Source organism: Clavelina lepadiformis, chromosome 2 (assembly GCF_947623445.1).
Source record: "Clavelina lepadiformis chromosome 2, kaClaLepa1.1, whole genome shotgun sequence".
Classification (NCBI taxonomy): domain Eukaryota; kingdom Metazoa; phylum Chordata; class Ascidiacea; order Aplousobranchia; family Clavelinidae; genus Clavelina; species Clavelina lepadiformis.
Genome location: NC_135241.1, coordinates 17,326,776 through 17,351,261, shown reverse-complemented (window position 1 = coordinate 17,351,261; position 24,486 = coordinate 17,326,776). Strand labels below are relative to the sequence as shown.

At 35.6% G+C, this 24,486-nt stretch overlaps 1 protein-coding gene across 4 annotated transcripts; it reads left to right on the top strand.

Annotated features, from left to right (window-relative positions):
* The first annotated feature begins 994 nt into the window (after nucleotides 1-994).
* LOC143445417 (neurofibromin-like) lies at nucleotides 995-24,106 on the top strand. Of its 4 annotated transcripts, none has more exons than XM_076944504.1 (63): nucleotides 995-1,269; nucleotides 1,382-1,522; nucleotides 1,822-1,905; nucleotides 2,151-2,213; nucleotides 2,287-2,408; nucleotides 2,494-2,594; nucleotides 2,781-2,848; nucleotides 3,463-3,579; nucleotides 3,995-4,147; nucleotides 4,249-4,299; nucleotides 4,457-4,624; nucleotides 4,769-4,960; nucleotides 5,120-5,245; nucleotides 5,313-5,444; nucleotides 5,612-5,811; nucleotides 6,124-6,307; nucleotides 6,463-6,569; nucleotides 6,677-6,842; nucleotides 6,946-7,095; nucleotides 7,396-7,478; nucleotides 7,719-7,952; nucleotides 8,052-8,151; nucleotides 9,361-9,500; nucleotides 9,667-9,745; nucleotides 9,873-10,000; nucleotides 10,116-10,232; nucleotides 10,340-10,518; nucleotides 10,671-10,885; nucleotides 11,050-11,133; nucleotides 11,368-11,532; nucleotides 11,607-11,713; nucleotides 12,077-12,278; nucleotides 12,374-12,471; nucleotides 12,617-12,766; nucleotides 12,989-13,069; nucleotides 13,480-13,609; nucleotides 13,682-13,854; nucleotides 14,004-14,153; nucleotides 14,483-14,602; nucleotides 14,683-14,755; nucleotides 15,012-15,167; nucleotides 15,357-15,480; nucleotides 15,805-16,014; nucleotides 16,568-16,677; nucleotides 16,769-16,939; nucleotides 17,178-17,344; nucleotides 17,717-17,895; nucleotides 18,019-18,147; nucleotides 18,214-18,347; nucleotides 18,610-18,786; nucleotides 18,889-18,969; nucleotides 19,062-19,202; nucleotides 19,621-19,747; nucleotides 19,833-19,964; nucleotides 20,086-20,293; nucleotides 20,772-20,860; nucleotides 20,942-21,015; nucleotides 21,202-21,351; nucleotides 21,505-21,626; nucleotides 21,777-21,922; nucleotides 22,119-22,165; nucleotides 22,236-22,398; nucleotides 22,937-24,106. In XM_076944504.1, the coding sequence occupies exons 1-63, from the start codon at nucleotides 1,210-1,212 to the stop codon at nucleotides 23,101-23,103; spliced, it is 8,397 nt and encodes a 2,798-aa protein (XP_076800619.1). In that variant the 5' UTR covers nucleotides 995-1,209; the 3' UTR covers nucleotides 23,104-24,106. The 4 variants fall into 4 exon arrangements, with proteins under 4 accessions (XP_076800619.1, XP_076800620.1, XP_076800618.1 ...); XM_076944505.1 differs by having other exon boundaries at nucleotides 9,358-9,500; nucleotides 18,232-18,347; XM_076944503.1 differs by having other exon boundaries at nucleotides 9,358-9,500.
* Nucleotides 24,107-24,486: the final 380 nt, after the last annotated feature.

The following is a 24,486-nucleotide window of genomic DNA, read 5'->3' as shown; positions in this document are numbered from 1 at the left end:
TGCAACATAAGCCCATATATTTTTGCCATTTTGAACGGAAACACTGATTGCCGTCATTTTCCATGCTGCCATTTTCCGCGCCCCCGTTTTATGAAAACCAATTTGGGTGTAGTGGCCGTGCTAACCATAACAATTATTCATTTTTATTATTTGGTTACATTATTCTTGCACGTTTTAAGCCTTCGGGCTTTGCTGTTTTTTCCCACTCATTGTCTGCAGGTGAAATTGTTATTTTATCACGCTATAACCAAATGACCGGTGAGCGTTTCATTTTTTCGTTCCCCCACGGACAATGATGAGAAATTAACATTTCAATACAAATACTTTATATTTTTCAACACGAGCTTTCGCAAGCATAAGCTTGCTTCTTCAGGTGTACTGTCCTGAAGAAGCTCGTGTCGAAAAATATAAAGTTAACCTTAAGAGTGCCTAACTATATCCTGTTTCTTGTTTTACTTTAAAATTTGGTTAACACGGTTCAGACAACAATACAAATACTGTAATACAATACAATTTAATGCAAGTACGCAACGCATAGTGTGACGTCAGAGAAAATTCGAAGTTAAATGCATTGACTGGACCCGACTGTCCGAGTAACAGCTTAAACTGACTTGTATTACAAATCAAATCGACTTGACTCGACTCAAAAAGATGACTGGTAAATACGGGCCGCCACCAAGTATCCAAGCTTGGCCTAATCCAAAGTGGCCTGCTAGGTACTATAATTACAAGACTGAACTGAAAACTGCAGCAGTTTTTGACGAAAAGTCGTGGGTATAAAAACTCAAATTTTGGCGTTCAGTGAACGTCAATTCTTTGTTTATTCATTAACATTCAAATAACTGACTTTTCCTTGCTTGTTTATTATAAATTAGCGTCAGGATGAAAAAGTTCGGCGTGCACGTTGATGAGTGAGTTGACTTTCGTGTGTGCATGTGTAATGGTGTTGTTTCCATCTTGGGTCCTGACTCTGTGCCAGTCCCATTAGGCCAACAAAAGTTTTATTTTATATTTTTCAAGCACTTTTAGTTTTTGTTACAGAAGTGTTTTTGCTAAAAATAGGTAAAGATACTGGTACTTTTGCGAGCGTTTAGAAGAAATATCAAGTTTATCAGGCATGCTGATAGGCTATCGCCTATAGGGAGTAATTATAAGATAAAGATGCATTTTAGTCATTAAAAATCTCTGCAGCCCTTTTTAGTTGGAAATATGGCCAACCATCGACCCAGAGAGTGGATTTCTGCAGTTTTGTCTCGCTTTGACAAACTGGTGGGTAGCACATACAATATTCAGTAATAATAATTTAGATATGTAATGATATAATAAAAAATGTGTGAAGATATTTGGAAGATTGATTATACATGAGGAAATGTTTTTGCAGCTTGCTGCTACAGTGACTCAAAATGCATCATTGTCTGGCCAATTTGAAAAGCACAAAGAATGCCTCATAACAACCAGTCAAACTGACTGTGCAACAATTATAAGTGGTCTCACAAACAGCTTAAAAAAGTTGTTTAGCATTGTAAGACTTTTGTTGTGTATACATGGTACATATGTTGTGTTTTTCTGAGTAATTAGGTTTGTTACTGTCATGTTGTCATATCTATTAAAGTTGATGAAAATCGTGTTTTTTAATCATTGTGCAGTCATTTATTGTCAATTTTGTGTTAGCTATCTCCTTCAGTTTCAACTTCCATAGCACCATGTAAAATAAAATCCACTCACACAATCAAAATATTGACAGTTTGCTTTTCTCTAAGTCTAAACTAATCTTTTGTCTATCAACACACATTTTAATCTGCTTGACATTTAAATTTTCAGAGGATTTATGGTGAGAGACAGGAACACAGGCTGTATGCTGCTCAAATAATTGTTTTAGATCTGCTGGAAAAATGCATTACAACTGTAAGTGTTAAAATTAATTTAAATGGTTTGTTTGGTGGTTGTAGGCAATGGAACGATCAACCATACTAACAAACTGTATGGTGACAGAATATTGCCATCTCACTATAGCAGATTCTTTTCTCCCGTATTAGTAGAAAATACTAAAAGGGCCACAAAAGATTCTACAGCAAAATCGTGCTGGAATAGTCAATTTTGCTTGTACTTATTGTAATAAAAGTGTTTTCTGTTTGTGGTACTTTCCACAGAAAGACTCAACTTTGCAAGATGATTCTAATTTGATGAAGCAGCTTTTGCCTGAGATATGTCAGGTACAATCCTATTACCAAAGACAACCAAAATGAATGCAAGAACTATATTCATTATCTTCTGTTTTGTATTTAGCTACTTCATCAACCTCTTAATGACAAGCCTGTGCTCACACAATTACAAGCATCAGCATCACGAGTATTATATTGCATAAGCCAGAACAATTTCAATGTTGTATTCAGCCGGATATCCACAAGGTACGGTACATCATATTAAGTCACCACAAAATGTGCCTGCATAGTTTGCAGTTTTTAATTTGAATTCTTGGCGGATTTTATATAGGATTCACGATCTGAATATGGACGATCTTGCTGACTTGAGTGACTTGGATTTACTCCAACATATTTACATTGATTTGTCCAGAATTACAAAACTACTAGAAGGTACATCTTGGCATTTGTATTTGTACTATGATGACATAGTTTTGTTTTAGAATGATATACCTTGTTACTTTCATGTAATTTAATTTAGGATATGTCACAAACTCGCTTTCATTGAACATATCAATGAAACTTTACGCACATGAACACAAATAAGAACTGATTTTGTCATTAATGTTTCTTGTGCAGATATTGTGCATCGATTTCGCAACCTTCGGAAATCAGTGCAGAATGTTTTGTTGTCCAGCTTAGAAAAGGTGCTGTCATGTCATCCTATGTTAACTTTTAATGTTAGAAAATTTTATAATATCAAATAATACATAGCATAACAACTAACTGTGCAACTGCATGTCATGCAGTTGTAACTTATAAATATGTTAGTTTGTGATTGGTCTCAGAAGAGGCTTTGTAAAAACTATGAATAAATGATATTAGGTTTGTTAGCAAATTACTAGCTCAGTGTGTGAAATTATTCAGCATTGGGCACAGAACATAATAATTATTATGGCTCTTTTGAAGTCTATGTTTCTTCCATTTTCTCTTAAAATATTGTACGGGAAAATATACTACTAATATCCATGCAAACCATTTTTATTGAGTGATTCAGAAAAAGGCGTGAGAAACACATGCAGTATAACATAATTTTTACATTGTAATTTAATGTATGTACAACTATGTTATAGTAGAAACACGACATAATATATCGTTTTCTTATATGTCATACCATGTAAGCATTGTTTGATGCATGTTAATATCACAGCTACACACTTATCTCTTTTGAGTCTTGATCCCTTTAAATGATACTGTGCATATCAACTCTATGCTTTCATTGGATGGGTTCTAGAATAAGTATTGTAAGTTTTTGTTTCAGACTTTGTGGAACTGGCTTAGCTCATATCCAGCAGAACTCAGCATTTTGTTCAACACAGAAACTGTTTCAACTATTTCCTCTCAAGAACAACAAGAAACCAGTAACCAGCTATTGCAGGTCTGAGTGCCGTTTCAAGTTAAATAAATAAAGTATGAATATACAGTGATTTTATGCATGTGTTTTCATTTGGCATTTGGCACACTGTTTGGCTAATCTTCATTCTAGGTCATGGTAAAACTTTGAAAATAAGTCTGCCCTGCGGGCATTATAAAGTGGGGATTAGCAACATTAAAAGCATGATATGTTATTCTGTTTACACAGAATTATTTTCTCTGTCCATTGGGGATTGCTTTAAAGGAAACCCTTATATACATTTAATTTTCAAAAAAATGCCCACATTCTAAGGTATATAAATTTGTGCATTTTTTAAACAGTCTGTATTTTAAGGTTTTCATATTACAACCAGACAAATTGTTTGAATTCCAATTTTACTGGCTCTTTAACATATTTAATGTTGTTGTGTGTGTTGCAGACAATGTCACAAGAAGATCAACAAAACAAGATTATGCAGCTTTCGTCAGCAGCTGAAAAACTTTTTGATCTTTTGGACATGTTTACTGATGGTTCGAAAAAGAAGGCTGCGTCATGCTGGCCCCTGCAAACAACTTTACTAATTTTTTGCCCTGTAAGCTGTTTCTTGTATGCGTGTGTGTGTTTACTGACTTCTATTTTGTATCTACCACTTTGGTTTTACTTTTGAGTAAGTCATCTGTTTTTTGTTGGTAGGATATTCTAAGACAAGTTGCTGATGGAACTGAAAATGCTAAATCATCAAAGGTAGGTAAAGTTAAGCTACTTTATCAAGTTTCAATCTCTTCCTGTTTATAGTACTACAAGGAAGCCAGAAGTAAAAGAAAAATAGTAAAGCAAATAAAACAAAAATACTTATATTTATTTTCAATCATTTTCTTTGAGATTTATTTTATCATTCTAGCATGAACTTTTCATTCAATTGAGGAAGACGGTTGTCGGTCGCCATATCCATGAAAATTGCTCTGATTCATACATACGTTTGCTGAAGGCTGCTTCGTGCATCAAGCCACGAAACAATAATCCCCACTCTCTGCATAAGTTAGTCAATGGATTTTTGCCAGACCTTCAGGTTGATTCAAACTTTTTGACTGATATTTTCTCAGTGTTCACTTTTGCTTAACACTTAACTGTTAAATAGGCCTACCCAAATAACAAAACTAGTGTTTTGGTTTATTTGAAACAAAGTAACAAGGCACCAGAAATACATTTTCAGACTTATTTGTTTGAGAATGGATTGAAATACTTCTCCAAGACTTGTGATCAAAAGCCACTGATCGAATGTTTTGTTTCATCTTTTCGCTTGTATCCAAACAAGGATAATCTTGCTAGATTATGCGCTTCAAGCAATTCCAGTGTTCATCTCAAAATGGTTTTCGTGCAAGCCCTGCATTGCATTTCTACCCAGGTAAGATGTAACAAGGATGCAGTTTCTCAAAGATACTGCCGATATTTATTTAGACATTTAACCAGGACTTGCAAACATGTCAACTGCTTCCCAAAGCAGGCTCTTTAATGGAAGAAAGTGAGTAACATTTCTTATTAATAACAATTGCCTACTGTTTAGCCATGTTTGGATTGGTGGCCTCACATTGATCAACTTTACGTGTATGGCTCAGACATTCGAAAGATATTTCATGACTGTGTCACTAAAGTTCAGGGGCATCCATACTCGTCACCTCGAAGTAGTCAGGTAGTAAAGCAAGTCAGAGGTTTTTTAATAACAACTTACATGTTACATCTATAGACTTCTTTTTTAGTCGCTGCTGCGTGAGAAAATGGAACGAATGAATGTTGGACTAAAGAGGACCCAAGATGAACAACCAAACAACAAGGATTTACTTCAAGTAATAATACAGCTTATTCAGGGACACCCTTCTATACTTTTGAAGGTACAGTGCAGTCTTATAATATGTTCTGCTTAATATCTGTGAGTTGTCACATTACAAGATCAATAATGATGTTTAACATTATCATGAAAGTGTTCAATACCTTATTCAATGGATTTGTTTTGTTTAATTTAATTGTGTTTGCACATTGTGTGCATTTCTTTTATTAGAATCTTGGCACTACAAATGCACAAATTCACAGTGAAGTAACACAGTTTTTCAAGCTGCTGGTGTCCTTGTTTACAGTGCAAAGCAATGCAAGTATCCAGCTTTCTTTCGAAAGCTTGAATGCATTACTAAGCTTGCATAACCCCCAAGTAATACCGCTGTGGAATCCGGAATCACTCATGCATACCTTCACCCAAGTCAGGTGGGCAACTTTGTTTAAATCAGACTTTTTTTGAGCTTATTTGATGATTGCCATTAACGTTTTTTGTTTTCTTTTATTCTACAGTCGAGTTGTGAAGAGATTATCCCACAGAAATTTTGCAATTATGCGATATTGTTATTAAATTTAAGTGGCAAAGATTTTATTTTGGCAACTGTTTATTTTTAGAATCCATACATGTGTAATGTGTAGATCTATTTTGAAGATATAAAGTTATATGTACCTTGTCAAAACTGTGCTTTATATATGTTTTTTTAGTATTCCTCTTTTAATAGATTTCATATTGTATTACAGTTCTTCAATGTTGGAGTTTGTGTGTGAGAAATTGTTGATGAACCAGATGACCACATCACCTGAAATTTCTTCTCATGCATTAAAATGGATACAAGAAATACTTGCATGCCGTGTGGATTTTTTCATTCAAAATCCTGATAAGATGAATTACAGCCAAAAATCTGAAGCTGTAAAAAAGGCACAGGTATTTATTTAATTCATTAAACATAATATACTGAGAAATGTTATTTTTATATCTTTTTAAATTGCATGGAATGTTTGCTTTTTGTATAATTTATTATTCATTAGATTGTGATGGACATAATTTGCTATGAGTCAATATCTTTTATGTTTTTATAGGTCAAGCTAGAAGTCACTCTATTGGGACATTTGTGGAATTCTGATACAGATGTAGTGTTGTTGGCCCTCTCCTGCTTTCAGTTCTTGCATGAAGAATTTGAATTAAGGCAAATTGACTGTTATGTTCAACTACCTGGAAACTTTTTAAAATTCACATTGTAGAAAAAGTTTCAAAAACTTTACCAGGTCACTGTCTGTTTTCTCTTTGATTTAGGTGCACACGTGATGACTACTTTGGAACTCGATCACATCATGAGAATTGTGAGTTGTACCAGAACCTGGCAATGGCTGCCATGACGCTCTCAGGCAATAAAACAATTCAGGAAAAAGTCACCAGCATTTTGCTTCATGTTCAAAAATTCTCCCCAGCCTGTTTAGAGGTAAAAACAATAAGCATTAATTCTTCATCGACTTTGGTAAAATTTCATATAGAAATTATTCTCCTTCAAAAGCGGATGAGTTTTTTGTTAAACCTTAACACAGACGTGGGAAGATTTGAGGGAAAAATGGGAAAAAAGAATCTCCCTCTGGCTCAGCTTGAAGCAAAATCGTGAAGATGCAGCATGTTCTTCCAGTGCAGGAGAAAGCCCAACTGCACTAAAGCAGGGATCAAGGAAGTCAATTATTACAAAGGTGGGAAGAATCAATACATGCCTAAGATGTTATCTCACTGGTATAATACAGTGTTACAAAAACCTGTTTAATGAAATACAGTTAGGATATAACTTCGCCAATAATTCCAAAGGAAAATGATGGTACCAACATTAAACTACACAAATATAGTAATTAACAAGTTCACATGCTAACCTGATAGATAAAGTGCCCATGTTTATTGCTTAACTTATGTTTATTCTAAATGGCATTCATTTTGTGTTGATAAAGGCACTATGTATAAACAATTATTCATGAGCTATTTTATTTCACGTTTTTTAGCAAGATGTTTTGGACTGGGTGAACATGACAAGATTTCTGTGTGCTTTGGGTGGTGTTTGTATCAAAATAACTGAAACTCAGATGTAAGACATTAAGACAATTTTGTTCAGCGCATGTATATGACTAATGTTATCTGGACCTATTTGTTAATTTTTGTTTTGCTATGATAGACGTCATACAGATGATTATCCATAATTATTAATTACCCATACCATTGGCAATACATATGTGTTATGTTTTGCAATTATCATTTGTGAATGAATTCTTGTCATTAATACCAGTGTAGCCATCTTATTTGACCTATTTACCTGCATCTTCTTTAGTGCTACTGGCACCAATAATCTTGCTGGTGATAGACGCATCAGCACCAGTTCTGCTTTATCATCCAGTGCCACCTCTACACCAGTAGGTGGTGCCAGTGATCATATCTTTCCTGACAAGAATTTTAATGGGAAGAATACCGTGTCTGTCACCCACGTCAACAAATTTATAAACAATCTTCTTACCTTATTGGGCAACTGTAACACCCGGAAACAGGACATCAATGACGCCATCAGGTAACATAGAATATAACATTCAGAGTATTTAATACAGAAAAACTTAATATTTTTCAGACGTTTTCATACAACTTTTTTGTATTAATGTTAATATGATAGGGATCTCTTGGGAGTAAGTCTGCATCCTGCTTTATATCCAACTTTGTTCCAGCAAATCAACCTTCTTCTCAAAAGCACTTTATTTTCCTCCTCGGGTCATGTAAGTAGCTATTGTTTACCTCTATATTTTGAGTGACTTCTTGAATTAAACACTGCCAGTCATGTTTAAATGACGGGCATGATGATACTCAGTCATAACTACAAAATGTAAACAAGAGATTGAGCCAATCTCCATATGGATCGAAATCGGAGAAAAATATCAACCATAAAAAACATTTAAACCTTGATCTGAAATAAAGTTATTGCCCAAACAAACGGTCTGCAAGACAAGAAAAGTACACATCCCAAGAGATCCTCCCAGAAGTAATTTTATTCTATAAACCCTTTCTCACCACTAGAGTGCGTTCTTATCATTGACAGTGCAATGAGACTCATTCATCCAGTCATTGTCAAGTACCATCATCAAATTCAGTGCAAAGAAACTAACTGATTTAAAGTTATTCGTAATTTTACATTTCGGTCACTAGAGGGCGAAATGATAAACTCCTCCAGTAATTCGTCCTCATGGTGAAGGATCTTGGTCATACGCTTTAATGTGCAAAGTTACAAAGCATACCACACAAAAAGAAATGTTTTAAAAACGTCAATGTGCTCACACCCTCTAGGTTTTGAGTCCAAAGCTGCACACAGTACAAAGATATGGCTTGTCGTAAAAGTTTAAGTTTTTTTGCCACTAGAGGGCGAAGTGCATCACCGAGCCGGAAATGCTTGCACCAGGCCATAGATCGTGCTCATCCGCTTCTATGTGCAAGGTTTCGATCTCACACATGCTAAAACATTCGTTCTAAAAAAATTTTAAATCTTCGAGTTGGCGATTCCGTTTTTCTACACTAGAGGGTGAAGTGTTAAGATTTTTCTACCGAAGATGATTCGAAAAGTTACATCTCGTCAGATAGGTTCTGTGTGCAAAATACGTGAAATCGCAGTCATACGTATTCAATTTTTGCCACTAGAGCACGATAGAATACACGAGTAGACCCAATCAATGATATTGACCGAGAGTTCGAACTTAGACACCTTCGTACCAAGTTTCAGGGTCATAGAAAAAACGTACAGTGCGTAATTTTACGTCATAACCAATAACAATAATAATAATAATAATCTGAAAAGCAAAATCATAGATTTCGATCCATAATTGTAGGGTTACTGTTTTATGAATATTTTATTACATTTTAATTGTTATTACATGTTAATTGTCAAAGTTAACCTTTTATGCTTAATTTCTTATGGAATGTTATGTTTGTAGCAGATTCAACTGAACATGAACAATGACCTTTTCATTCAGTATATCATTTCTGTCCTGAAAAGTATATTTGAGCACTGTTCTGAAATGGATGCAGATTACCTAAGTGAAGAAAGTATTGAGTCAACGGTGCTGCTTATAGTTCGGTACATGGTTCAGCTGTGCTAATAATTATTTTACTGTTTTGAGTTGCATGTGACTAAAATAGTTTTTAAAGAATTTGGTTAAACTGCATTTTTTGCTTTGAAGTTTGTGACTTTTATTATGAATCCTATTATGACATTATTATTTTTTGGAGCATTTGATTTGCAGATATGTTAGACACACTAGTGGCAGTAATCCTAACTTTGCTGTGCAACTAAGGATCAAGTTTTGCAAAATGGTTGCAGAGGTATGTGTGGTTACCATTCAACAACCATGAAACCAACACAGATTGCTTCTATATTCAAAGATCTTATTTTATTCAACTATCTCTCTGTCAGAAGCATTTTATTTATTTGCTCCTATGTTTACAATAGATGATGAATCGCAAGAACGATTTATTTTTTCTCTCTGAAATACAATTTCGCAATAAGCTTGTTGAGCATCTGACTGATTGGATGATGACATCGAGTCAAACAGTGAGCCTTCATAAATCTGACTTCAGGTGCAAATTTAATCCTTTGCTGATTGCTTGATGTGAAGCATTTCACTTTGCAGAGTATGTTTTAAGTGTTTTTTTATGGTTCTGGTATTAATTTTTTACTTTCAAATGGTGAAAGAGATCTTGATGAATCAGCTACTGTAGCGGTTGGTATGCTGCTCAATGGACTCCCTCTGCATCCGGATGAAGGAGATGGAGGAGATGTGCCTCATGCAAAATCACAGCTCTTTCTCAAGTGAGTTATTCTATCATTAACATTATGTCCTGTGGTAATTGTGCAACATGTCTGTATAAAGTGCAGCAAATGTAGTTAGCCTACTAATTAACTATTATTGCATCTAGGTATTTTACTTTGTTTATGAAATTACTGGGCGAGTGTAGAGATGAGTTCACTGATAGTGACATTATTGAAGATGATATCCTAAACACTCATCAAACAATAGCACTACGTGACGCTTTAATACTTGCTATGTCCAATTTGCTTAGTGCGAATATCGAATATGGATTGGTACATGCAATGAGTAAGTTAATCATTTCTTTTAAAGTTGCCTGTAAAAAATAACTAAAACATGTTAGCAATGATCAGTGAAAACAATTACTTAATGTACAGTGATAATCACCAACAATTGCTAGCAGTGGTTGTCGTTCTGACTTCAAGTATTTCACTTCAAAGGTCTTGCCTATCACAACGATGTTCAGACCAGAGCTGCTTTTTTAGAAGTTCTCATTAAGATCCTGCAACAAGGCACATGTGGTTTTAACAGCCTCGGCGATTCAGTTCTCGCAGAAAGATTCGAGCGCTTGGTTGAGTTGGTCACCATGATGGGAGACAATGGTGAACTTCCTATTGCTAATGGACTAGCTAGTGTTGTGCATACAACATACGCGGTACACAATTTTGTTGTTTTATTCTTGTCTTTATTTATAGCCAGTCACATTAACCCGTTTAATTTGTATTTGGTTTAGTAATATCCATATATGGCATTGCACTTATTTGTCACTGGCTACATATATTTTTGTTTTTCTCAACTTTAGCGTTTGTATATTTGTAGGATGAACTTGCGCGTGTATTCGTAACATTATTTGATGCAAAACACTTGTTGTATCAACTTCTTTGGAATATGTTCACAAAAGAGGTTTGTTTGTTTAATTTCTGTTTTATACTGTGGTAAATAATGCTTGGAGCGACTTGTAATTCGGAGGATAGATAAAACAGCCAAAATGTTCTTAAAATTGATGGTGTTTCATTTCAAACGATTCTTTTTAATCTGGAAACATTGCCAATATGTTTCGTACTGCATAATTAATGTAATCTCAAGACTTGGAACTCCATCTTGAAACTAAACTTTCTTCAATTTTCTTTACAACAGGTCGAAGAAGCAGATAGTGTGCAGACCTTGTTTCGCGGCAATTCACTCGCAAGTAAGATAATGACTTTCTGCTTCAAAGTCTATGGAGCCAGTTACCTGCATAATTTGATGGAACCTTTAATGGCTTGGAGTCTCACACCTGAAGTAGCTTCATTGCAGTATGATGTAAGATTTAACTCCAAATAATCCAGAATATTGAAAAATTACTATTTATTATAAATTGTTGCAATTTTTTTCAGGTTGACCAGAAAAGGATACCACCTGGTGTTGATATTATGCAGTGCAGAGCGAATTTACAGAAGTTGACTGAAAGATTTTTCAGCAGGATTATGACATCTACTGACAAGTAAGTTTAATCAGTCACAACAATTTAATATCCTAATATTGGAGGCGATACATTGGAGTTACAACTTGTACACTAAATCAACAAGAGAGCAGAAATGGTAGAAAACATCGCTGCGGCTTTCTTGGTCATATTACAAAACATCAAATGATTTAGATTTGAGAGGGATGTTTAATTAGAAATTTTATACTTTAATATTGATTGTCTATAGTATATTAAAACTTTTACAGCATATACTGTATTTAGTAATACTTTATCAACAGTTGAGAAAATTAATCATACAGTAATAATAATTAAATTGATAGTTAATTAAGGATAACATTTTTAAGTTTGACTAATGTGGGCAAAATCTATTGACAAATTTAGATTTCCGCCTCAGTTGAAAAGTGTATGTCACTGCCTCTACCAAGTAGTGTCTCAACGATTTCATGACAGCGGAACAGGTGCTGTTGCCAGTGCTGTCTTCCTGCGTTTTCTAAACCCTGCCATCGCTACACCCTATGACTGTGGTTTATGTGACAAGAGGCCACCACCTAACCTAGCCAAAGCATTTAAATTTATGTGCAAGGTTTGTAGCTTGTATAGCATAGATTAGATATATAACCGACTGAGAACATTGCGACGTTTTTAAAATTATTGAAAATACAATGTTTCTTTATTTAGATAATGCAGAATATTGCCAATCATGTACTTTTTACCAAAGAGGAACACATGAAACACTTTAATGATTTTGTTAGGGCAAGATTTGATATTTGCCAGCAGTAAGTAGAACAAAATACGTGAATTATTGGCGTGTCTATGGTTATTATTAAAAATATATACATAAGCTAGTCTGGTTTGTCACGCATTGTGGTTGAAGACATTTTAATTACAACCTTCTAATTTCAGATTTTTATTTGTTTTCAGATTTTTTATGCAAATTTCAACACCAGAGTGTTCAAGTTCTGAAAACATAGTTCACAACACTTCATACATGAATGATACTAATGTAGCAGCACTTCACAGACTGCTATGGAATGATCAGGAGAAAATAGGAAAATTTCTTGCAAAGAGCAGGTATTTTGAAAGAATTGGAACTATAAGAATCGGCAACATAAAGATTTCTACGGTCAAGATCTTTAGTACCAGTTTGCTGTTTCATAATCATAAACAAAGTTAAACTGTTGTGCTCTACTTATTAATTTACCATTAGCACAACATCTGATGCTCTTGCTGAAAAAGCTCTTAGATCTCTATTTTGCATTATTCTTCAAGTATAAACAGTTTTGTTTTTGTTAGAAATGCAAAAGCTGTAGGTCGTCGTCCATTTGATAAAATGGTTACCCTGCTTGCTTACCTTGGTCCGCCTGAATATACAAGGTTAGTAAAGTGACTTACAAGTGAGAGGTTAATAATTTCGTATTTAACTGTGGCCAGTGTATTGGAACAGTCACTTTATAGTTACTTATTGATTTTCTTATTAATTCTTTTGTTTTAAGGTAGTATTAATTTTAAGGTCAAAATTTTAGTTATTATAGTAAAATAAATTTGTTTCTTTGATTTATGCATGCAGCTGATGTATAATATATTTCATACCAAGTGATTACAATGAGAGCCACAAAAGCAGGTATAAACATTTTATTGAAAAAAATTATGGTTTTGCAATAAAATGTTTATACCTGCGTTTGTCCACTTCAACCACTTGGTAAATATGTAAGGTCTAGCTCTGCCCAAACAAAATTATATAATATATTAGTTTTGTCTTGCTCACATTGACAAATTTCAAACAGACCTGTGTTAGAGACGCGCATCACCGGGCAGAACATAACCCCTTGCAAGTTTGAAGAATTAATGACCAAACGGAAAGCAGCCGACTCTGAGGAGTACAAGATGGTCAAAGGACTGAACATATTTTACCAGGTTATGTACTGTAAATGAAATTACTAGTGCGAGTTTGTGCTCATAAATTTACTAAGTTGTTTTATAATTTAGTTTGGTAGATCCAAGATGGGCTATCCGGTGTTCTACTACATTGCACGAAGATATGTAGCTGCAAATATAAGAGAAGATATTCTCATGTTTTATATATTGCAAGCACTGAAGCCCTATTCCGCCAGAAAATTTGACATCATCGTTGATTTGACCCATGTCAGCCAAAAAAACAGGTAGCAGCATTACGGTCTTTGAAACTAAGTATGTTTACAACCTAGACAGTACAATAATTGAATTGTGGTAAAACATACTGGCCTTTTGCCAGTTTCACATCTTAAGTGTAATTATGTGTGCAATCATTTGTAAAAGTTACTTTTTGCAGCTTACGCCTTCTATCCAACTGGTTAGTTGTTTACCCTCAAACTATCTACAAAAACTTGGACAACACATACATCTACAATCCCAATACATGGTTTAGGGAATATGTCAAATACAATGAGTCTACTTTTAATCTTATCAAAGAACATAAGGGGTGATTATCGATTGCTTCCGACATTATTGGTTTCTGCGTGTTTTCAAGAGAAAATTATTAATATCATATTTAAGATTTGGTAAATTTTTGATCTTGTGTTTTGGTGAATAACATAATATAATCAAAATATCCTTTTTCAAGTGAAACACAGACTTTCCATCCGAGCAATTTTCTATATGATAGAGTAATTTATCCAATTTACCTAATTCAGAAATAACTTAACTTGTAACAGAACTGAAACAATTTTAGTAAAGCCACCAGAAAGTTTTAAAGTACAATTGTGTGCTAAGAAGACAGTCATATTATTGGATTTTTATCATTTTTTTCAGGATTCAATTTATTGAAGAGTTATCGGAACTCCAAAAATTTATTGAACTAGATCGTCAGAAAATTCCTTCAGCTACACGAGGTCTTGATGAAGACCTGACAGTATACTGCAATGCTTTCCGGTTAATGTTTGCATTCAACTTTTTGAAACGTTTTATGTTTTTGAGTTATAAATATTGTAATCAAACCTTTCTCTCATCAGCTCGGGCAATACGAAGGTTCATATCAAAGTTGGAAGCAAGGCAGTACAGATTACAATGGTGGAAAGAACTAAGGTGTTTTAAAAAACTGGTTATAATTTTTTGGAAGTCAAATTATGACCTGAAACATTCCGTTTTACTTTTTTTTCATACTTATATATAGGACACAGTATGTTTAATGCCTCTCACTAGTTTTCTCCACTTCACTGGGTTATTATAAATTTCCAGACATGTTAAAGTTGTTTTTCTGAACGTTTTTCTCATGTCCTGTTTTTGTGATACTAGCAAGTATATGAGCAATATTATAAGCAATACAAATCAATGGTTTTAGGTGCTTGGTTATGATGTCATTTTGAATGACATATACTACTCAAACGAAATTGAACTTATACACCCATCCGAAGAAAGTGCTTCGTTTGGATTCACCATTTCTGTTGGAAACAGTGTGTTGCTATTTACCCATCCAGAAGCATCTAAAATATTAGAAGTAATTGTCTTGTTGTATTACTATTGTTACTATTTAGTACGGGGATGATGTGACATTTATGTTATTGTAATTACACTAAGAATATCAAAAATCAAGGTCATATCAACATCAAGTTGTATACAATCATTATGTTTGCATCTAGAAAGCCTGAATGAAATTCACTTATTGAACCACCTTTTTCTATTTCAGGATATTCGTCATATTAGGGCAAGGTGGGAGCTAACCCAGCCACAACCAGAGATTTCAACCCACCATAAGATAAGTGCAAAAGATGTCCCGGGGACGTTGCTGAACATGGCACTACTAAACTTTGGTCAGTCCAAGAAAATGTTTTGTTTGGTCTAAACCAGAGGCGAGCAACTATTTATAGCAAAGGGCCACAACGTACAAGTGTAAGGATGCTGAGGGCTACACAACCATTAAAAGTATTTATATATAACGGCCTACTTGATGAAGTCTGTGCGGGAAGCGGGCCGCATAAATAGGTACCGCGGGCCGTATGTTGCACGTCTCTGGTCTAAACTCATTCGCAAAATTATCAGCTTTAGCAATCGGTAAAGTTATGACTTCATTTTTGAAATATTATTGGTAATTTCTCAACGCAATTTAGTTATTAAATGTAATTGATTTTTGTTAGGTTGCTCTCATCCAATGGTTCGTTTGTCAGCCTACAACCTCTTATGCTGCCTTACCAAGTCATTTTATCTTCAACTGGAAGGTCGTTTATGTGAGTCTGAAGGTTTGTGCATTCCGGCGAACAACACGTTGTTTATTGTTTCAATTAGCAACACACTGGCTAAAAATGAAAGTCACCTAACGCTTGAATTCTTGAAAGAATGCATCGCAGGTAATTATGCATGGATTCATCGTATTTCTAGCTAAAAAAAATCGTCGTTTGATTTGGGAATAGTGAAAATTGATTTGTTATTCCAAACTGTTGCAAATAGTACAACAACTGTAGGTATATGTATGCTGTATTTACAAAAACTGACATGTTTCGGTTCATCATTTTTATTAAAATTAAAATTTTTGGATTTCCTGTTAAATCCTGTGATTAGTTTTCGATGTATGTATTGCTTTTCTTTAATTTTACCATGCTGATTTTTTAATTGTAAAGTTAAGACAATGGTGTAATTATTGCATATTTCTCTTATCTTTTTTAGCCTCACTTGTCCAAACTCGTTACTTTGTCGAAAGTCTCCCTCTTTATTTTTTAACACTTTGTTTCAGTTAACATTTTTTTAATAATGTTTCAGGTTTTGCAAATACAGCACTTGTTGTACTATGTGCAATAGTTTGATATAACAATTTAATTATTAGCAATTTTTTTTGGTGATATATGATTTTTTCTATTAATTTATTAATTCTGTGTATTTACAAGTAGAAAATTATGTTCTCAGGGTTTTGTTCGTCCAGTGATAAACTCAAGAATTTATGCCTTGAATACATGGAGCCCTGGTTGTTTAATCTTCCAGCATTTTCGAATGCAGATGAAACAAAACGTAGCAAGGTAAGTTGCAGTACCTTTATCTTATCTTGTATAGATTTCTAATTGCACCATATGAACTGTACATTTTAATGCTTTGATAAATTTTGTGAAGGTTAAAGCCATTATTGGGCAACTTATTGAACTCACGATAGCAGAGAAGAACTTCTATCCAAGTGTTCAGACCAAAATCTGGGGCAATCTTGGCAAGATGTCTGGCTTGATCGACATGATTCTGGAATCGTTCATTGAGACAAGCTCACAAGGAGGTCTTGGCTCCGTGAAGGTTTGGTTTTTTGTAATTTTTGTTACAGCCGTGTTTCTTATTCTGTGCATATATATTTTTAATATGTGTTTGCCTTGGGTATGGGTGGTTGTTTTCTTATATTTGTGTAACTTTTTCTCTCATAAAAACTAACCTTTCGGTGGTACGTACGAAAAACAATATAGTTATTTGTTATCTCCATCGTTTAGAAGAGAAAGTTCCTTTAAATAATCTTTCAACATCAGTTTTGTTCGGCCAGGCTGAAGTGATGGCTGATACCTCTGTAGCATTAGCAGCCAATAACATGAAGTTGGTTTCGAGCAAAATCATAAATCGCTTGTGTCATATTGTGGACAAAACTTCCCTTCGACCGACCCCGACTTTGGAGAAACATAAAAATTGGGATGAAATAGCCATTCTGGCCAGGTACAGTTTTTGCTTGATAAATGTGGATGTTATACTATAAGGGTCAAATACAAGGCTCAACTGGTGAAATAAAGAACTTTTTATTTGCCAACGTTTCATTAACCTATTCAGGTTAGCTTAATCAGGGCAATGGGAAAGGAATTTACACTTTGTGAAAAGCACTGATTGACAATTGCTAGTTTACAAATTGCTGCATTACTTAGGAACAATTATGACACAAACTGATGTTATTGTTTGATGTTATTATTTTCCCCCAGTTGACCGTTGTGTTTGATGTTATTATGCCTGGTTGCAACCATAGTATATTTATGATAAGGATGTTAGGTTTTGCTTACTCTTCAGGATAATCTTAGTTTCATCTGCGTTTTCCAGGTATCTTCTCATGCTGTCCTTTAACAACAACTTGGATGTTGCAACTCACTTGCCTTACCTCTTCCATTTGGTCTCTCTTCTCCTTTCAACCGGACCTGCTTCATTGAGAGCGTCAATCCACGGCCTGGTCATCAACATTATTCATTCGTTGCTCACTTGTCGCCAGCTGGAGTTTCAAGGCAAATGATAACTAAACTCTTATTTTCATAGTTGGAGAGATCAACTGTTAGACTGTTGCTTTTGGATCAACTGAATTACCCTTTTGCTTTTAATTGACTTCACTTCTTTACTATCCCTTTCAGACGACACACAGAGGATTTTGCGCTTGAGTTTGACTGGTTTTGACTTGCCGAAGTTTTACCAGTTTTTCGGCATCCCAAATGTCAAATCAGCAGCAGACACTGCTTTTAAGCCAGAGTCCTTTGTACAAGGTATTGAATTTGTCTATTTTAGCAGTCAATATTTTCAAAGAAAGCAATGATGATTGTAATATCCAGGTCGGCCTTCTGTTTCAGATATGCCACCACAAGATTCCAGCACAGTTGCGGCGACCTCTTCGAGCGTTGCCGATGACCTCGTCAACCTCAGCTTTCTTGATGAGGTCGTAGACGCATTGCTTGAAGTAATGGAGGTTAGCTTGAGAAAGTTATCAATTATGTTAACAATATTAATACCTTGTACAGCTCGTATGTAATAATTGAAAACTGTATACACAATGACATATGATATGCTCAATGCCTTTTTGATTAATAATTGATAATTCAATATTTTGTTAAAAATATTTTTAATTATAATATTTTCATAGCGTCAAAACGCGACTAAAGCCTATGATTGGTAACTAATAAACACCTTAAAGTTTCCCACACAAACGTATTCCATCACTGTGCATTCAGGCTTGCGCCAAGCATATGCCAGCAGCTGACTGGTTGTACGACTGGCAAGAACTGACGCAGAAGTTTGCTTTCCAGTACAATCCATCCCTTCAACCTCGCGCCTTGGTCGTCATGGGATGCATCAGTAAAAGGGTTTCAAAACGTCAGATAAAGCAAATTTTCGAAATAATGGGAAGGGTGCGTAAGAATTCCGTTTTGTTTTAGTGCTACGTACAGTAGTACATTTTTTCTTTGGCTTGGGTTTGTGAAGTGTCCCAGCAATGTATTTTTACGCAACAGTCTTTGGAATGCAATGCCGACCCTGTTCTCTTTGAAGCAACCATTATCTGTCTGACCAGACTTCAACATATTCTGAGTGCTGTAAGTGAGATTTTAACCAATCAGCCATGCCATAAAGACGAGGTTTCGTCCGATTGGCTTCAACAATGTTTAAAATACTCCTTCACACACAGAACCACGAATTCCACTGCATCTTTTTTTGGATCGGAATCTGTGCAATGCAGCTGAACGAGGAGAAGCTCTATTCTTCGGGAGTCGCGCTGGTGGAGCAGAATCTTCATCACTTGCACGAGATGGGCGCCTTTATCTTGCAGGTATCGACGAAATCAGACATCTTTTTATTACACACTGTATAGTTAAAGGGTCAGCCGCTCGTTTGATCTACTTCTATAACCACTAACATTTTGAAAAGAGCAGTCAACAGTCGTACTTATATTCCTATAAGATCGGAGTTATTTCACTACACGCGAGGTAGAAAAATAAATAATAATATATTACAAAAGCTTCACTTAGTTTGGGAATAGCATTAACAAATCAGTAAATTACTACAATTGAGTAGTTTCGATGTTTCCAGTCGGAAACAAGGGTCGGGACAAGAAACGGACCATTTTCAAAGATATGCAGTAAACACTGTTGTATAGATAGAAAACGTTTACTGACGTCTTGTCTGCATTGGGTTGAATTCAAAGTTTACCGGAGATGACGTGTGTTACGTTTTGTATACACTTGCAGGCGCCGTCGGCTGTGTTGATGCATTGTAGGGCAAGTGTTGAAGCTTGTTTTCAACAACTTGACGTTGCTGTTAACATCGATTTCAAATCAAATTTCCACTACGCGTTCGTCATCCACCTCATTAAAGGTAAATGACTCGCGGTGAAGTCACTGACGCTGGTTAACGAATAAAAATGTACAATTTAATTATCTTTCACTTTTCTTTTGACAAGGTTTCCGCCATTCCGATTCGGTTGTAGTCGCCCGCGTCATTCGGGTTCTGGAATTTTCGCTCGAACTGGTCGCAAGATATAGGTCCTGTCACAAGTACGAAGTGAACCCGGACAGTGTACCGTATCTTGCCGGTATGATGACAAAAATGACAAATGAGAAAAATGAGTCCAACGAAGAATTGGTTATATAAATGTTTTTGCGTGTTAGGTTGCGCATGAAATTTCTCTTTATCAGCTGTATCTCTTTTTACAGCTCTTCTCCCAGTAAGCGTGGAAGTCAAACGGCATTGTGTCTCCCGTAAGAAGTCAGAATCTTCTTCTATCGCCAGCCACAACTCTTCATCGTCGTCAAAAGTTTCCAACGGTCCACGTCCCGCAGGGATAACCTCGGGACAAATTGGACTAGGTCAGGTGGACGACCTTGAGACCAATTCGGACAGTGGAAGTCATTCATCGCGAAGGTAGCGCACAGACTTGTTAGTGGGCTTCCATTTTCTGTCCAATCCCAATGAAATTCCACAAAACTATCACAGTAATTCGATATATCATGCAGCATATTTTGACTGTTGTCTAGCCTTTAGGTTTTATTCCTCCTGCACGATTTATGATGTCAGAATCAATCAGCTTCTGCTATGTGGCAATGATATTAGGCTTTTTGCATGTGAAGCAAATAAGATCATAACAATTTTTTTTTAGCTTTAAAGTTTTATTATATCCCTGTACACTCATAGAAAAACGTCTCATAGGCATGTCAGGACAAATGTTTAAGGACCATTTTCACCGATAAAAAATGTTCATTGAAAACTTCATGTTTACAAAAAACTAATTTTTACTAATTTGTAAAATTTTTTCAATAAAAGTTATTTGTTTTGCAATATGTTGTAACTTATTTATGGAAACGGCCACACGCAGATGCGTGAATGTTTCGTCTTATTTCAGTTTACAGAACTGTATTCCGGAAGATCAAGTAGCACCTTTCGTTACACACAGGACCGCGAACGTTAGCTGTGAAAGCCGACGTTCTCTTGGTAAGAAGCTGGACCACTTTTTTTAAAACCGGATAGTTATACGTTTTCGTGACTCTGAAATAAAAGCCATGTTTTTTCCAGACAAGAAAGCTACCATGAAGTTATCGAAACGTCCAGACAAAGACTGCGGCACGACACCTCCAAAGCTGAGAAAGGTGCGAATGAAGTTATTTATTTTTATTTCGAGTTGAGATTGCATTGCGTAGACATTTTGGTTTACCCAGTGCAGATAGAAATTTTATCAGAACTAAAGATAATCAACAAAACACAAATAGATTTTTAACTTTTGAACCACAGTTTTTATGGTAATCGGAGCCGATGTACAAATTGTACATGCTTAGGTCGGCGAAGGGTCACTCGACTCTGATAGTAGCACAAGCAGCGGCTCACACGCTACATCATCATCTGTGAGGTCTTCAAGACGTAAACATTCCATCGACCCTACCAATAATGTTTTGTTAGATGACGAAATACTGGATCAGAAGTCCCAGGTATAATAGAAAACTTCATAGAACTATAAAACCAAATTTCTAAACTCTTACTAAAAAACTTAAACTTAACCATTCAACATAGTGAATTCCAAACGAGATCCATAGAAACACATAGTAAATTAGAAACGTGTCATGAAGTTTTATTTTTCATAGGCTCTGCTTTTGTCACTTCTTGCGTCCCAAGTCAAGCAAACCCCGACCAATGCGGATGTGCATGTCGTTTACGAATATATTGCGCAAGCCAGCGTCGCTTTTCCTGCTGTATTTCCTATAGTGTAAGTAATTCTGTCTTCAACCTTGACACATCTACTAATGGAAAGGACATTATTATTGATAACATCGGTTTCAAGTTAATGTTTTATGTTGTTTTTGAAACTTTCACCCGTTTCATTGTAAAGTCTAAAGTCGTGTTTATCACTATTCAGGTACAGCCTCATTGACAATAAAATAAACAACGTCCTTCTCCATTGCGAAGATACTTTGATATTGTCGCATGTTCAGTTGGTTGTGCACAACGCACTCTTATATAAAGAGCCGGACCAAACCCACAGGCACCGGTCTTACTTGCAAAGTAAATGATGTGACTTGTTAATCCTAAACTATATCCGAGTATTGTGTGATCAAAAGTATGTTTTACAACTAAAATTCATGGTAAAGCTGAAAGTAACAACAGCAAAACCATTGCCAAGATGTTTTGCCATTATTATAGTTTGTAGTTATTTTATCAATGTCATTATGCGCCTTTTTATCAACGCTATTTCGATTAGGCATCGGATTTGGTGGTATGTGGAGATTTACAAGTCCATTTGCAAAGGTCAGTAGCTTGAATTTTAACCATAAATATATTTAACTTTCACTTTTTCATAACGCGATGGTTTAAACAGGTCGCGTCGTTGGAAAATGCCTCCATTATCGTCAAATCCATCGATGCCTTTATGACGATCTTCATGGCTGACATTCCAGGACTAACACCAGTGTCAAGTCGACAATCTCTCAACAGCGCATTGTCAGCCACCTCGGCGGACGGGATACATGATACCGAATCGGGTCAGTATGAGCCTTTTCTGTTCCACTTTTAGATGGAGTGATCTATGTATATGATTGCGTTTCGTAGGTGATTAATATAGCAGGCAGTTAGTGATATTATCTGCGGAAAATCACGGGCCATTTCAGGGTTAAGGATTTTTATTTCCCGACCGATTTTAGGAATTCGTTTAAAGTCTGTCTTCGAAACACTTTGGCGCACTTACTGTTGCCGTTTTAAGCGGAAAAGCTCGAAGCACGCTGCTGTTTCTAGCGCCCATATATTTCAGTGGTAGCTGGTGCAACCTTTGTAATAACAAAACGCTATCTTAATCTAAATATTGACAGGCTGTTACCGGATGTAGACGAGTGTTTAAGATTGAGTCAAGTAGTCTCCCAAATCGGAAAACTCGGTGGCAAACAAATAATAGGCCTATGCATTGTTAAGCCGCCCTTGACTGTTTAACTACATTTGCAAAACTGAATAAAATGGATATTTTAAATCTTTCCATCGCTTGATTTTCAAAATGTTCAGTTATAATTCGGTGATACTGTGTTGCAGGCGAATCTGACACGTCAGCAATGGATGACGACGGTCATGTAGTACGGAAGGTAGGTACGTCACATTCCCAACCTAGTGTGCAGAGTGCACAACCACTAGGAAGCGCTCCGAAGAGCGGAAGTTTTCGAAACAAAGGCCCAAAATTAACAATCAAGCTTCCAACCTAATTAATTCGATTACAATTTTCATTTCTGCCCCGACATAGCATTACATTTTTGCCAATGTACTCGTCTTTATGCTGCTTGATTTTTCCTTAATTTTTAATTTTTTGTGTATCCTAATTGTTCAATAGCGATGCATTCCAGAATTGTGAAAACGACCTGCAAATATTTCTGTAGTTTTGCCTTGTGCTGTGGTGCAGCTCGATTTTAGTGGGCGATCATCTGTTGATCTTGTATAATTGAATGCTAATGTTCCAGGGTTTTTGTAGGTATTGCTTGTCATCAGTCCCGTTAATTTGAGAATAGGCTTTCTTTTAACATCTTTGCTTTATATGTTTTGCTACGCGTATTTACTTTTCCATCTCTACTCTATAGTTCAGAAATCGTGCATGTTTGTATTATTTTGTCTTTGTATTTGGGCTGCAGTTTTTATGAACATATTTCCGATTTTAAGTGCAGGAAATGCCTAAAAATATTTACAGATGAAAAGCATGTGCTTCGTTGTGCTTATTGCATACACAGTTATTTTTAAAGACGATTTAACGTACGCTTTTTCTCAATTTTATATTGCAGCATCGTGACATTGCTTTGCTTTAGTGGTCGTAAAAATAGCTGTAAGGCTAATGGACTAACTCGATTTTTTGTTTATATCATCGCAATGAAAGCTTATCGCCAATTGGGTTCTTTAATGCAGCATTATTTGCTAAGTTTTGTTATAGCAATATCTTTCGTTGCAACTTTTTGTCTAAGCCTATTCCTGTTTGAAAACGGAGAAAGCAGTACATTTATTTCTTATGCGCACATTTATATAACGTGATTTAACTAGTACATTGGCAACACTTGCCTATTATTCAGCATTATACGGCATTGTATAGGTACGTTCGAAAACTGAAGTGCAGTTTTTTACGTTTATAGTTTCGATGTCATTCGCCATTACGCCCTTAGTTCGTTTGCAATTTGTTGGTATTCTTCTGCTGCCATAAATAAAATCTCGCTTCTTGATGCTCAACCGAATTCTGTTGTTTTATATTAAAAACCAAAACACGATCAATGTCTGACATCCTGTCTAAACGAAAGAAACGTGTATACGTTAGTCACCACGCAAATAAATAACCCTATATATATGGAAATATCACCTCAGCAGGAATAATTGGTATAATTTTTCACAGTCTGAAGTGTGATGAAAGTTTTTTGCACGACTTAAACTCGGCGATGATTCCTCACCGCTCGAGCCCCGGTTACCGAGCTTGTTTTTTGCGCATGTTCCAATGGACAACCATTTTTTATTTGACTTGTTATGGTTAAAGGCCTATTACCCGAATTTGGAACTGTTCATCAGGGCCAGTCCAATTGAACCTGGGTCTTGTTACATCCGTGGTAGCACGCATC

Excerpts from the sequence above, each read along its gene's own strand:
- LOC143445417 (XM_076944503.1), top strand. The coding sequence starts at position 1,210 with ATGGCCAACCATCGACCCAGAGAGTGGATTTCTGCAGTTTTGTCTCGC. Across the intron at positions 9,746-9,872 it reads TTTGCAAAATGGTTGCAGAG|ATGATGAATCGCAAGAACGA; the intron begins GTATGTGTGGTT and ends TGTTTACAATAG. Across the intron at positions 11,134-11,367 it reads GGAATATGTTCACAAAAGAG|GTCGAAGAAGCAGATAGTGT; the intron begins GTTTGTTTGTTT and ends TCTTTACAACAG.